At 40.5% G+C, this 15,490-nt stretch overlaps 1 protein-coding gene across 14 annotated transcripts in view; it reads right to left on the bottom strand.

The window, feature by feature from the left end:
* ZMYM2 (zinc finger MYM-type containing 2) overlaps positions 1–15,490 on the bottom strand; it is a 197,674-nt gene that overhangs the window by 29,045 nt on the left and 153,139 nt on the right. For 13 of the 14 annotated variants that reach the window (XM_030561497.1, XM_030561477.1, XM_030561576.1 and 10 more), the window contains 6 exons: positions 15,356–15,390; positions 13,404–13,533; positions 13,154–13,269; positions 10,042–10,213; positions 7,946–8,053; positions 2,560–2,654 (listed from right to left, as the gene is read on the bottom strand). In XM_030561497.1, coding sequence (XP_030417357.1) covers positions 2,560–2,654; positions 7,946–8,053; positions 10,042–10,213; positions 13,154–13,269; positions 13,404–13,533; positions 15,356–15,390 — 656 coding nt within the window. The remainder of the gene's footprint in view (positions 1–2,559; positions 2,655–7,945; positions 8,054–10,041; positions 10,214–13,153; positions 13,270–13,403; positions 13,534–15,355; positions 15,391–15,490) is intronic. The other variant, XM_030561527.1, reaches the window with a different exon arrangement.

Raw genomic sequence — 15,490 nt, 5'->3', positions numbered from 1 at the left:
GTGGAGGGTATGACTGACGGGGTCCAGGTTGATAGCGAGCACTATAAGAGTGAGAGACAACCTCCTCCTACTTACTATCTGATTCATCACAAGTGACTGGAGGTGCATGTCACAGTGCTGGTGAAGATTCCAGTGCCCAAAATCAACTTGGTATCAGAGCCCAGGTACCAAATGAGGGAGACTCTGGTATGTCAGATACCATGAGTTTTCTAGAGTGTCTGAATTCCTGTGGCGCAGACCTAACTGGTGCCAATGGCAGCTGCGGGGGGCCGGCAGCACAGAGAGGATAGGGATCTTGGCCGTACTGAGTGCTCCAAGGCTGGATGGCTCGCTGCTGATGGTGCCGATGATACTACTCATATTGGCAGTGTTTTCTTAATGGTGACATAGTCTCTGTCCTTCCTTTATCTGTTGGTACTGTGCTTCAGTGCCTATTGCCCATCAGGTCTTCAGGCACATCAGTGGTACCTGCCATGTCAGACCCTCGAGGCTATGGGTACCGTTTCAACTATCTCTGTACCGATGATACCAAATGTGTCTTTTTCAGCTAGCTCAGGGCTCACAGCTCTCTTTTTTGAAGCCTTAAGTGAGAGGTTCACTGTTGTTTTCTTTGATCCATAGTCCTTTGATGTTAAGAAAGAGAAACTAAAGAAAGCTCTACAAGAGAAAATATAACTAACTACTGAAGTGCTAAGAGAGTTGATCTGAGGAATGGACTGCTAATAGCTCCATCTCTAGCTAGGGATGCTGAGAAGGAACTGAGAGGAGTTCGCCCGTGAGTGGCAGAGCATGGGGTGGGGGGACAGTGCATGTGCGGGCCAAATGGACTCTGCTATCAAAGTTCTCCGATCGGCAGTGCAGGGATAAAAGCATACCTGGAGTGGAGCACCCAAGGGGATACTACTTGAAGGAGAAGGTAGGAAAAGAGCAACCCAAACACTGCACCTTCTTGAAAAGAGACCAAACAATCTCAATGGTCCCATATGATTTACAAGATTCACAGGGAATTTTACTATATTTTTCTCCCATGCACACATAGACAGCACAGTCTTAGTTCTGCACTTAGTTTAGCAAAAAAATCTGTGCAAAACATACTGTGCATCTGCTAAGAACAATTTTTGACAAATTGTAACTGCTAATCAAAACCAATTTTTACCAGAACACTCAAAGGCACTTCTCAGCGAGGGCTTTTTTGATCCAAACTTCAGCTTTTCTATACCCAATCATTGTCTTTAGAACTGTTAAATGCAGTTAAATGTTTTAAAAACCAAAATCTAACTGATCAGCCTTCAAACCTGGAAAATGTCAGACTGAAAACAAAGTCTGGGAAAATTTTGAGCGATTGAAAATACCTAAAAAGAATAGGAGTACTTGTGGCACCTTAGAGACTAACAAATTTATTGTAGCATAAGCTTTCATGGGCTACAGCTCACTTCATCGGATGCATAGTGGAAAATACAGAAGGAAGATATATATATACACACACACAGGGAACATGAAACAATGCGTGTTACCATACACATTATAAGGAGAGTGATCAGTTAAGGTGAGCTAATGAAAATGGCCCACTTCCAGCATTTGATAAGGAGATATAAGGAACCGGGTGGGGGGGGAGCAGAGTGGGGAGGGAGATAAGCATAGGGAAATAATTTTACTTTGTGTAATGAGCCCATCCACTCCCAGCTTTTATTCAAACCTAACTTAATGGTGTCCAATTTGCAAATTAATTCCAATTCAGCAATCTCTCATTGGAGTCTGTTTTGGACTTTTTTTGTGTAATATCGCGACTTTTAGGTCTGTAATCAAATGGCCAGGGAGGTTGAAGTGTTCTCCAACTGGTTTTTGAATGTTATAATTCTTGACGTCTGATTTGTGTCCATTTATTCTTTTACGTAGAGACTATCCGGTTTGGCCAATGTACATGGCAGAGGGGCATTGCTAGCACATGATGGCATATATCACATTGGTAGATGTGCAGGTGAACGAGCCTCTGATAGTGTGGCTGATGTGATTAGGTCCTATGATGCTATCTCCTGAATAGATATGTGGACAGAGTTGACAACAGGCTTTGTTGCAAGGATAGGTTCCTGGGTTAGTTACTTATAATGGTTACTTATAGTGGCTGCTCAAGTAAGCTAATACATTTATATAATTGGCTGAGCAAAGCAAAGCAAAGCTCTACACTCAATGGAATTTCTTGGAGGGTCAGTAAGTATGGCCACCCCGATTTAGTGTTTCCACTTCACAAATAGGGGAACTGAGGCAGCAGTAAAGTGTTTTGTACAAGGCTATGCAAGTCAGTGGCAAAGATGGGATTAAACCCCAGAAATTAACGGCAACCACTCTCCTACTCACTCTGCCTGATGGCAAATCTGAAGTATTACACTGAATTAATTGCAAGGCACTGAATTAATTTTACTATTTGAACAAATGTACTATTTCATTCCAAAGCAATTAGACATATTAATAAGCAATAACTTCAGTTCTCACAGTGATCTAAAATTTAGTCAACCTGCAGTGTACGAAGTTTTTTTGTATTTGAATCAAATGATCTATTACCTTCTTTTTGGATCGAGGTCTTGGCTGTTCCTCATATTCTTCCCCAAAGACAGGAGGCAGCAAAAATTCATTTTCTGTATCAAGCTCCTCCGCTGCTGCAAATATATTAGAAACTTAAGTTTCCTAAACTTCTGAGAGGATTACATGGTCCAGGTTATATTATTATATATCCACTAATACAGGAGTCTATTAGAATACACAGATGATAAGGTTCTGCTAACATTCATTGCAATACCAAGTGTAGGATTTCAGACGAGGCAATTCACTCTATTGGTATTTTACATGAAATAGCAATTTCAAAAGCACTTTAATGATGAAGAAAAATTTTCAAGTGGTCTGTTACATAACTAAGACAGTGTAAGCCTACACGGTGATATGTAACCTATCACATAAATCTCTCTCTGCATCAGATGACTGGCAGATAGCTAACGTAACACGATTTTTAAAAAACTGCTTGAGAGATGATCCTGGCAATTACAAGACCGTAAGTCTAACTTTAGTACCAGGCAAACTGGTTGAAATTATAGTAAAGAACAGATTTATGACACACACAAATGAACATACTCTGCTGAAAAAGAGCCAATATGCTTTTGTAAAGGGAAATCATGCCTTGCCAATCCTTAGAAATCTTTGAGGGTATCAACAAACACGTGGATATGGATGATTCTCGTTGATATTGTGTACTTGGACTTTCAGAAAGCTTTGGACAATGTCCTTCACCAAAGGTTTTTACATGAAGTAGGCAGCCATGGGATAAAGGGAAATTCCTCTCATGGATCAGTAACTAGTTAAAAGACAGGAAACCAAGAGCAGGAATAAATGGTCAGTTCTAATAGAAGAGAGAGGTAAATAGCAAGGTTCCCCAGGGATCCGTACTGGGACAAGTGCTGTTCAACAATTACCCTTTCACGTAACACAAGAACCTGCTGAAATTAACAGGCAACAGGTTTAAAACAAACACAAGGAAGTACTTCTTCACATAATACAGTCAATTTGTGAAACTCATTGCTAGAGGATGTTTTGAATGCCAAAAGTGTAACAAGGTTCAAAAAAGAATTAGATATGTTCATGGAGGAAAGTGCCATCAATGGCTATTAGCCAAAACGGTCAGGGATGCAACTCTATACTCCGGACATCCCTAAAATCTCAGATTGCTGTAAGATGGGATTGGACAATGGGGTATGAATCACTTGATAAACTGCTCTGTTCCATTCATTACCTCTAAAGCAACTGGCACCGGCCCACTGGAAGACAGGATACTGGAATAGGTGGACCATTAGTCTCACCCAGTAATGCCCATTCTTCTGTTTTATTAAGAGAGGCACATAACACATCACTTTGCAGGTTTTCTTTCACCTATGCAAACTTTGGATCAGACCTGTGATCCCATTGTGTGAATTAGCAAGTAATGGTATTTCTACACAGCAACTAGACACCTGTGGCTGGCCCGTGCCAGCTGACTCAGGATTACAGGGCTCAAGCTGTGGAGTATCTAGTTGCTGTGTAGACATACCCTTAGTGAATAAACAGTAGAAAACAAACAAATTAGGGTGACATTACAAAATGTACTTTGTTCACTTATTTTTGTTATAACAAATGTAAAGTTAACATTACTAAGTCTTAGATTTCCTTTTTGGAGCAGGCAGTCTTTTTATTCTGTGTTCATAAAGCACCTAACACAATGGGATCCAGTCTGTAACTAGGGCTCCTAGTAGCGACGGTAATACAAATTATTATAATGATAAGGTAAGGCCCCAATACTGCATCTCTGATTAACCCCTGAGAAGTGGAAAGAAGCCACCAATTTTTGATCAGGACACACAGCAAAACAAAGACACTAGATTTAAAGCTGCAGGCTGTAACTTTATTGACTTAATAGTAAAAGGAGGCTGACTTCCCATTTAACTACCAGGCACTGACTGAGTTCAGAGTGGGGCGGAATGGTCTTATGCCACACATCCAAGGAAAGGATTACTCAGCTGTTCAGTCACTGATATTCTTCAAGATGCGTAGTCCAAATCATATTCCACAGCTTGTGATTGCGGGGGCAGTGCATGTGCCAGAAAACTTTCTAGTCTGCAGCATCTCTGTGGCACTGCATGCCCCCTTACACTCTAAGAAATTCCAGTGAGGAGCCTGGAGCCACGTCATCATCCTCAGTTCCTTCACCACCTTCAAAGCTCAGGGCTTGGGCAATTCTGTAGTAGTAGTAACAGTGGGTGGATTGTGGAATACATATACAGACTACACATCTCAAAGAAAATCAGTTACTGTACAGGTAAGTAACCTTTTTTATTTTGATAGTCCGTTAATTCCACAGCTGGTGACTTCCAACAGTAGTCCTTACAGTCCTGTCAAATCTGGCCTCATCCCTGTTCACCTATAGCAGTGTGTAATGCTTCATAAGTGTGTGGACAGATGACCACTCTGCTGCTCTGCAGATGTCACTGATGGAAAGGCACACCAAAGAAGCCACTGATAGAGACTGTATATGGAGGAACACACTAACACTTTGTATGGAAGTAGCATCCTTGCGAGTCAAAAGCATGATGTGATGCTCCAGCCAGATAATCTCTGGGTGGGTACTACTTGACCCATAACCCTTTCCCGATAAGCAAAAGAGGAGTCTGGGTGATTTCTGGAAGGACTTGGCCCTGTCCAAGTAATATAGCAGCACCCTTTGCATGTCCAGCACGTGCAAACTCTGTTCTGCTCTCCCTGCATGAAGCTTCAGGAAGAACACAGGTAGGTTGATAGTCTCACTGATGTGGAATTCCAATGCTACTTTTAGCAGGAATCTTGGGTGGGGCTTCATTGTCCTTTCATCCTTATATATGATGGTACCTGGAGGGTCCCACCATTAATGCCTGAGTCTCTCCAACTCTTCTGGCTGATGTGATTGCCAACTTTTATGGTGAGATTGAGCCACTGGCAACAGGCTCGTTGCCCTAAAGGGCTTCCGCTAACCTGGAGAGGACCACATTAAGGTCCCATGCTGGGTTTGGGTCCTTAACTGGTGGAAAGCGTCTAGAGATGCCTTTCAGGACTCTCTTTGCCATTGGCTATAAGAATACAAAGGAATGGTCAATCAACAGATGGATGGTCAACTGATATGGCCACTAGGTGCACCCACCAAGAGCCTTAGAAAACACTCGCTTGCTTTGACACAGGTACTCTAGTGTATCCTGGATGCTTGCCTGAACAGGGGGGAATATGGTACCCGTGGGCCCAGCTGGAGAGTCTCATCCATTTCAAAAGATAAGTTGTCCTTGTTAACTCCTACATGCTGTTTATCACACCTCCTGCACCTCCAGCAAGCAGGACCTCTCTGCTTGAGTCAACAAGAAAGCATCCACATGCTTAGATAGAGAGAGTGGAGGTTTGGTTGCAGCATCTCACCTCCATTCTGAGCCATAAGATCTGAGACTACAGGAAGCATGAGTGGGGGTGGTATGGAGAGGTTGAGCAGGTCTGAGTACAAGGTATGTCTTCTTGGTCATGCATCCAGCATTATAGAGGATGTTTCATTTTCATCTTCCGGAATGTGAGTCAGGGTGTGTCCAGAGTCCCTGAGGCAGTCTTAAGAATGCTTTCCCCGAGTCTACTCTCAAAGCCAAATGGTGCACCTACCTTCTTGTGTCTAAGACCCGCTCCTTCCAGGAGCCAGACTGTAGTGCTCTATTTGGAAAAGTTTCTTTCGAAGGATGAGGAACTCACTCACATACACCCTCAGTCTGCCAAAGCTGAACAACCAACCATCCAAAGAAGCAAGCCAGTAAACTTTAAAGGGATGACATACAAAATGATGGGGTCTAAATTAGCTATTATCACTCAAGAAAGAGAACTTGGTCATTGTGGATAGTTCTCTGAAAACATCTGCTCAATGTGCAATCGCAGTCAAAAAAGTTAACAGAATGTTAAAAACAAGGGATAGATATAAAACAGAGAATATCATCATGCCACTATATAAAGCCATTGTATGCCTGCATTTTGAATACGGAGTAGTTCTGTCACCCCATCTCAAAAGATATATTAGAATTGGAAAAGGTAGAACAAGAAGTGGTATGGGGAATGGAACAGCTTTCATACAAGGAGAGATTTAAAAACTGGGACTGTTCAGTTAAGAAAAGAGATGACTAAAGGGGGAAATGAGGTCACATACCTGTAACTGGAGGTTCATTGAGATGTGTGGTTCCTATCTGTATTCTACTGAGGATTTATGCACATGAGACATGGGCCCAGACCCAGAGCTTTTCAAAATAGTAGAATCCGTGGGTCCGTCAATGTGTTATTGTACCGCCTCATGGTTTCGCCCAAGGTAATAAAGGACAGGGCGGAATGACCACGCGTTCAGTTCCTTCTCCACTAAAAAAATCGACCAGTTCCGCAGCAGAGGGGCAGGAGGGTGAGATTAGAATACAGATAGGAACCACACATCTCAAAGAACCTCCAGTTATAGGTAAATAACCTACCCTTCTTTTTTGAGTGATGATCCCTACCGTATTCCACTGAGAGTGATTAACAAGCAGTACCTAGATAGGAGGAGGTTGTGAGGAAGAAGACAGAACTGTGGAACGGAGGACTGCCACATCAAACAAAGCATCTGCCACAGAATGACTAGAGCAGCAACCTTTGGCATGAGGCTTGCCAGGGTAAGCACGCTGGTGGGACCGTTTGTTTACTTGCTGCGTCAGCAGGTTCGGCCGATCGCCAGGCCTATGGGGGTGGTGGGAAGCAGCGGCCAGCACATCCCTCAGCCCGTGCTGCTTCCCACAGCCCCAACTGGTCTGGAGCAGTGAATCGCGGCCAGTGGGAGCCATGATTGGCCGAACCTGCAGATGTGGCAGGTGAACAAACTGGCCCACCAGGCTGCTTACCCTGGTGAGCCACATACCAAAGGTTGCCGATCCCCAGCCTAGAGCATAAGAAGAAAAGGTATGTACTAAACTCCACGTGACTGCCTTACATATATCCACAGAGGTCACTTTGTTGAGCATGGCCATAGTTGATGACTGCGTTCTCATGGAATGGGCCCCTATCCCACTTGGATGGGATTGCCCTAACAACTGATAGAGTGTAATGCACCTCGAGACCCACTTTGAGATTCTCTGACTGGAGGTGGCCTGCCCCTGAATTCTCTCCGCAACCCCTTGCTCCTGGGTGTCCCTAAACTTCCAGCTGGCAAAAGCTGGGACTGAATGACAGGATTAATCACTTGAGATTATCCTATTCTGCTCATTCTCTCTGAAACATCTTACAGTGGCTAGTGTCAGAGACAGAATACTGAGCTAGATGGACAAGTATGGGTATTCTTATGTATGACCACAAAGCCAGACCATAAAGACTATTTCATTCAGAACATTTGTTGAAAGAATAGCAGAAATACCTCTTGGAAAATCAATTTCAATATCAAGATCTGGTTCATACGGAATATCAGGCAAGCTTGTCTGCATCTCTGTACCAGAGTTTAGCAAGTCTGTTTCAATTATTATACCTGTAATTAAATTAAATACAATTATATTACCATTTAACAGTTAATTTTCATTTTGTGGCTCTGCCAAGACAGTGCATATGCTGAATTCCACCTCACATACTCACTGCCAGGAGAATGATGTCAAATCACCAGCCCAGATTTTCCAATTCTGGAGCTCTCGATTCTGCTTCTCCAATATGATTCCTTCCCAGCTAGAAAGAGATCTGTTAGCCTACTCTGCCCTGCTTAATTATGGAGAATCTCTTGTTGAAGTCCAGGTTTGTAAAGCTCAGGACTGTGTAATCTAGGCTGTCTCAACCAGCCACAGAAAGCAAATTAGCATAAAGTGGGAATATAATTTGTCTTTCTGCGGCTTTGCCTGCAACAGCACAGATCCTGGGCTTCTTTATAGCAGACCTTAGCAAAAACAAACACGGAGGGAAAACAAGAGGATAAACCAGAAAAGGGAGGGGAGATGAAAGGAAATAGGAATCTTTGACCTCTTCCCCAACTTCTGTCAAAGAGCTTCTGTGAGCACACAGAAGCTCTTCACAGTAAAACGCAGAGCACACAAGCTCTCCACAGTCAAAGGGCTCTGTCTGCAGACATTTGTATGTTCAGTCAACAGTATCTAGTGAAAGAGCAAAGGGAACTTGAGGTGGCAACCTTGCAAAGCTTCTCCAGTAACACCTTCAACTCTCCAGTTGAGGGGGTGGCCCTAGCTCTGGTTTCGTGAGTGCTAAGTTTTAATGGACATGGAAGTTCTGCAGCTTTGTATGCCTCCTGTATCCCAGACATAAAACATTTGTCCATATAGTCTCTAGATAATTTGAGGAAACAACTGAAGTAGTCTAGGAAAAAATGCTTCTGGAGACCTCTCAAAAGCTTTTGAGGTTACTGTTTGAAGGAGAGGTTTTTTTCTGGTAAAATTTGGAAGCCACGAACATATCATGATACGTGGGGAGAAAAAAAAAGTCTGCACGACAGGAAAGTTTGCAGAAATTCCTCTCCTAGTGAAAGTCTTGAATCATATCATCCTCTGAATCTGAGAATGCCTTAGAGAGAATTTCTCTCCCCCTTCAGGTAAGTTGGCAGGGAGGATGGGAAGAAGGTGGGAAAGCAGTACCCCTGTCACAGCCCCAGAAATTGCATCAACTGCTTCCTTGTTCTGCTTCAGCCAGAGACTCTGCTTTTGCAGGTTTTCATAGACTCTAAGGCTGGAAGAGACTACTTTGAACATCTAATCTGACACCCTGTATAGCACAAGCTATAAAACTTCCCCCAAATAATTCCGATTGTATGTTTTAGAAAAAAATGCAATCTTGATTTAAAAATTTAGAATCCACCACAAACCTTGTTAAAATCTGTTCCAATGGTTAATTACTGTCACTGTTAAAAACTTACCCTTTATAATGAGTCTTTAGGCACCCTGAGAGGCTGATTTTGTTCATCACAATCGCAAAAACTGTTTCAGCCACTGCCTTGCTCCATTGAGATAGTGAATTTTTCCCTCAGCTAATAAATAATTTAAGGTGTCTACAGGAAAGTGCTACTGCAAGAACAACAATTAATTTATTCTTTCTTTAGCCTCCTTTGGTTGATAGATAAATGGTGGTTGGACCCAGCTGCAGAAGTCACTTTCCTGCATTTGTGTTTTTTTTTAAGTGAAGCAGCAGTCAAACTAGAGATGTAAAGGAAGGAGCCCCATAGAGTGAGAAAATCCTGGGTGACAATTTGTCATCTTCCTGGCTCTAGGAGCAAGTGAGGAGGAGGATTTCAGCATCTACACGGCTGCCAGCTAAGCCACAGAGCAGATTTCTAAAAGTTACCTGCTTCTCAAATACGATGAAATATTCTAGAAATTTGTTTAAACAGGTAAAGTTTCCAATTAATTTTAGAATTCACAAATAGCAGTTTTGTATTTAATTACTGTAATATAAGAATACTATAGATACATACACACAGAAGTAAAAACACATGGATTCAAAGGCCACAGCAATAAAACATACTGTTCAGATCTGTAGTCTCTGTTTTTCCATCATCTTCAGGCATCATCTCAGCTATAGTCAGTAGCTCAGCCTCCAGAGGATTTGAAGGAACTTTACCCCTCAGCTCTTCTATTGCTGCAAGGATCTTCTCATTGCTATCCAGAGTAGTGGGCAGAAAAACTGGAACTGGCACCTAAGCAGATATGAATGAATAACTCTTCAAAAATTTCATTGTTAACAAATGATTACCAATGATGTAGAGTTAAATGCAGAAGCTTTACATCTATCTTTTAAAAGACTCAATAGTCCGGGGCTTAGGAAACGGTGCCCTCAGTAAGATCTAGCAGAAAAGCCAACAGTTGAAAACCCATGAATACAGATGACCAGAGTGAAAAAAAAGAGGGACAGAAATGCTGTGAGAAGTACTGTAGTACAATTTAGTGGTGAGAATAAAGAACAGTGTTAGGAGACTCCTGACTCCTAATCCCAGGTCTGACTATCTACGTACTCTTTGTGGCCTTGGACAAGTCATTATCCTCTTTTGGTGGCCTCAATTTCCCCATCTGTAAAATGCGGAAAATTCTTTTCACCTTCCTAGTCAAAGAAGCGCTGTGAGGATCATCACTTGAGCAAATCACATTGAAGATGCAGAATGCTATGTAAATGGTAACTATTAAGAAGCTTAATTTGCTAGAAATTTTGAAATCCAAATCTTATCCTGGTTTCCACTGCAACCCTGTCATTCTCTATTTGCTTCTACTCCCTCCTGCTAGTCTGACTCTGCCATCTCTCACAATCTTTCACTTTCTCATCTTTGACCACCCAGCAGAGATGCACCAGTCAAAACTGTTGCTGGAGCAAAACAGCACTGTAAGAGCTTACATATATGCAAGCAGGCAGGTTTTTTTACTGAAGAATGGTGAGGAAGCTGAAGTATCACTAGCAAAGTGATAAAAAGGAGTCATAAAAAATGGAAACTAGGACAGATTACAAAGGATGAATATAGGCAAACAACACAGGAATGCAGGGGCAAGATTAGAAAGGCAAAGGCACAAAATGAGCTCAAACTAGCTATGGGAATAAAGGGAAACAAGAAGACTTTTTATCAATACATTAGAAGCAAGAGGAAGACCAAGGACAGGGTAGGCTCACTGCTCAGTGAGGAGGGAGAAACAGTAACAGGAAACTTGAAAATGGCAGAGATGCTTAATGACTTATTTGTTTCGGTCTTCACTGAGAAGTCTGAAGGAATGCCTAACATAGTGAATGCTAATGGGAAGGTGCAGGTTTAGAAGAGAAAATAAAAAAAGAACAAGTTAAAAATCACTTAGAAAGTCACCAAGGCCTGATGAAATGCATCCTAGAATACTCAAGGAGCTAAAAGAGGAGGTATCTGAGCGTCTAGCTATTATCTTTGGAAAATCATGGGAGACGGGAGAGATTCCAGGAGACTGAAAAAGGGCAAATATACTGCTCATCTATAAAAAGGGAAATAAAAACAACTCAGGAAACTACAGACCAATTAGTTTAACTTCTGTGCCAGGGAAGATAATGGAGCAAGTAATTAAGGAAATTAAGGAAATCATCTGCAAACACTTGGAAGGTGGTAAGGTGATAGGGAATAGCCAACATGAATTTGTAAAGAACAAATCATGTCAAACCAATCTGATCGCTTTCTTTGATAGGATAATGAGCCTTGTGGATAAGGGAGAAGTGGTGGATGTGGTATGCCTAGACTTTAATAAGGCATTTGATATGGTCTCACATGATATTCTTATCAATAAAAAGACGGTTACTCACTTTTGTAACTGTTGTTCTTCGAGATGTGTTGCTCATATCCATTACAGTTAGGTATGCACGCGGCGCGCGCACACCTAACTGGAATGGATTAGAGCAAGCACTCGAAGAAGAACTAGGCAAATACAATTCAGATGGGGCTACTATAAGGTGGATGCATAACTGGCTGGATAACCATACTCAGAGAGTAGTTATTAATGGTTTCCAATCCTGCTGGAAAGGTATAACAAGTGGAGTTCCGCAGGGGTCTGTTTTGGGACCGGCTCTGTTCAATATCGTCATTAACGACAGATATTGGCATAGAAAGTACATTTATTAAGTTTGCAGATGATACCAAACTGGGAGGGATTGCAACTGCTTTGGAGGACAGGGTCAAAATTCAAAATCATCTGGACAAATTGGAGAAATGGTCTGAAGTAAAAATGATAAAGTTTAACAAAGACAAATGCAAAGTGCTCCACTTAGGAAGGAAAAATCAGTTTCACACATACAAAATGGGAAGAGACTGTCTAGGAAGGAGTACAGCAGAAAGGGATCTAGGGGTTATAGTGGACCACAAGCTAAATATGAGTCAACAGTGTGATGCTGTTGCAAAAAAAGAAGCAAACATGATTCTGGGATGCATTAACAGGAGTGTGGTGAGCAAGACATGAGAAGTCATTCTTCCGCTCTACTCTGTGCTGGTTAGGCCTCAACTGGAGTACTGTATCCAGTTCTGGGCACCGCATTTCAAGAAAGATGTGGAGAAACTGGAGAGGTTCCAGAGAAGAGCAATAAGAATGATTAAAGGTCTTGAGAACATGACCTATGAATGAAGGCTGAAAGAACTGGGTTTGTTTAGTTTGGAAAAGAGAAGACTGAGAGGGGACATGATAGCAGTTTTCAGGTATATAAAAGGGTGTGATAAGGAGGAGGGAGAAAACTTGTTCACCTTAGCCTCCTAGGAAAGAACAAGAAGCAATGGGCTTAAACTGCAGCAAGGGAGGTTTAGGTTGGACATTAGGAAAAAGTTCCTAACAATCAGGGTGGTTAAACATTAGAATAAATTGCCTAGGGGTGTTGTGGAATCTCCACCTCTGGAGATATTTAAAAGTAGGTTAGATAAATGTGTATCAGGGATGGTCTAGACAGTATTTGGTCCTGCCATGAGGGCAGGGGACTGGACTCGATGACCTCTCGAGGTCCCTTCCAGTCCCAGAATCTATGAAAATAAGTACTGTTCTACCTAAAAAAAAGAAGTGCTGCAGCACCACTCAAGCAACACGGTATTTATGACTGTAACATGCAAAATAATTAATAATAATGCAATTCAGCTCAAAAATAAGGCATGACTTACTGGAACAGGAACCATTGTCGGAACAGGAACATTTTGACTATACATGTGCATAGGCACCGGAACATAAACAGGTACAGGAACAGGAACTGGGACATATTCTTTCTTCCAATCATCTTCTATAAAAATAAGCCAAATTACAGATAGGCACTTAAAAGTTAAACTTTCTGTAGCATATTCCAAGCCAATATAATTCAAATACATGAAAGGTGAAATGAACGAACTGTTACTTCTACTAATATTCACTAGTTACCTGTCTGACAACATTTTGTCTGCATGTGAGGTTTACAGTATGTAGCTTTTGTCATTGTCAAAGGTTTGCAAAGAATTGCCTTGTTCTTCATCTCTTTGTTAAGTGTTGGAGAAGGGGGTGGCACTGAACCCTACAGACAAGCAAACAATTGCATCATTATTGATTTGTTACAGCTTTTGATTTCAGATACTAGCCAATATTTGTGTTCTAAACACAGACAAGTCCTGGAAAAGAATGTAAAACACAGCAGCACTGGTGACTGCTCTTTAGTTAAAAGTTGTTTTGTATTTCTAAATGAGCTTCTTCTGTCAGAAGCATAATACACCTGTATTTTATTTGCTTGGGGCTAATACTTTCAGAATAACTGCCTATTCCAGAATTAACTTTTAAATTTTAGTTTAAACTACAACATTGACTTCACTGCTGTTACATTATGAAAGCATAAAGAAATGGACTTGTTGGTTTACAACTTTTAAAAACTCTAGCTTTAAACTACTTCATTAAAAACAACACAATTGAAAGGCTCTAGGCTCAAATTTGACCTTCTTTAGAGGTATAATAATCCATAATGAAAAGTCTTCAATTCTAATTCTTATTTTAATTTCAGCATTCCACTGCTTTTTTTTTAATCCTAAAAATATGCAATATGGCCTCTATAGCAGTAATCCAACTCTTTTTCTAGAAATGTACTAAAAATGATGATCAATAAATCAAGGTGGTTTTGCATGACAGAACATTACATAAGTTTCAACTGCTGTTAAAAATAAACCCACTGATGAACAGAGTTCTCTTTAAAACAGATTTTCACCTATACATGGCAGTGTGCATTAAAATCAGTAGAGGAAAGACTTAAGACTTACAAACGGATATTATAAAATAGTAAAATATTAAAAAAATACTACAATAGTTGGCAATGTACTTCCTAAAAAGTAAAAGTTAAGTAATGAGGGCTTTTAGCTGCTTTTTATTTTAAACCTGTGGACTGAATCAATCAGTCTAGAAGCAGTTTTCTATGTATGTGCTCAGAAATTTTAATCCAGATGCTTATGGCTGACATCTCCAATTACTACAGAAATCCCAAAAAGTTTAATGCATACACATTTATACATAAACTAAATATAAATTAAGATACTTTATTATACATGTCTAACATTTATCTCTATACAAGCCTAAATATATTTTTCTATAACAGTAAGGAATCTGAAGGAGGTAATCTAGTCTAGTTGGAAAATAAGCATCCCGAAGATCTCAACAAGAGAAAAATAAATTAGTGTGAAATTAAAACAAGGTAATCTGGAGGAACAGACCGTTATTAAACCCCATTTTTGTGAAAATCTGATACAACCTAGTAAAATTCAAACTTAGGTTACTCCATGCTCCATTCATGCTTTGCCTTGCTCTCCGCTACACAGGCACCAGACCTGCAAAAAGTTACTCAGTTATTCCCACATACAGTCTAAATGTAGTCAATGGGACTCTGTACAGCAGTGACTGTACTTCTGATAACTATTTGCATAATCAGAGGCCTTAACTTGGGACTTTCTGCCTTTCCAAAATGGGTCATAACCTTAAAATGCTAATTAATCAGTGGGTTTTTTTCCTTGTACATTTATTATATACACCTATATATTAGGAACACAAAACATACAAAAACTATATTTTCTTGTGAATTATCTTTAAAGGGATACTCTCACGTAATTCAGCAAGAAAATACCCAGCAGTTCGTTTTAGTGGAAGTGGTTTAAAAAGACATATGAATACAATTTTTTTATGTTACTTAAGCTAGCCAATTTAGTTTCACTGATCATGACGACAAAAACCAACAAAAAACCCAAAGTTGGATTAACGTTCTCTATTTTAAGCATATAAAAATGTTACTTATTTTGTTGGTGTTTCTTTAAGAGAGTTCAAGATGTCATTTTAATACATCTAATTATATTTTATATACTTACTGTCATTTTTGTTCGGGAAATTTGACAACTCTGATCTAAAATGTAAAGAGATTCAAAATTAACAGTGTTTATTTTATCAGTTTATATAAAAAGTACATAAAATAAATTTTCAACAACAAAAATTAAGACAGTTAC

The sequence above is a fragment of the Gopherus evgoodei genome, chromosome 1 (genome assembly GCF_007399415.2).
Source record: "Gopherus evgoodei ecotype Sinaloan lineage chromosome 1, rGopEvg1_v1.p, whole genome shotgun sequence".
NCBI lineage: Eukaryota > Metazoa > Chordata > Testudines > Testudinidae > Gopherus > Gopherus evgoodei.
This window is presented reverse-complemented; position numbering and strand designations above follow the sequence as displayed.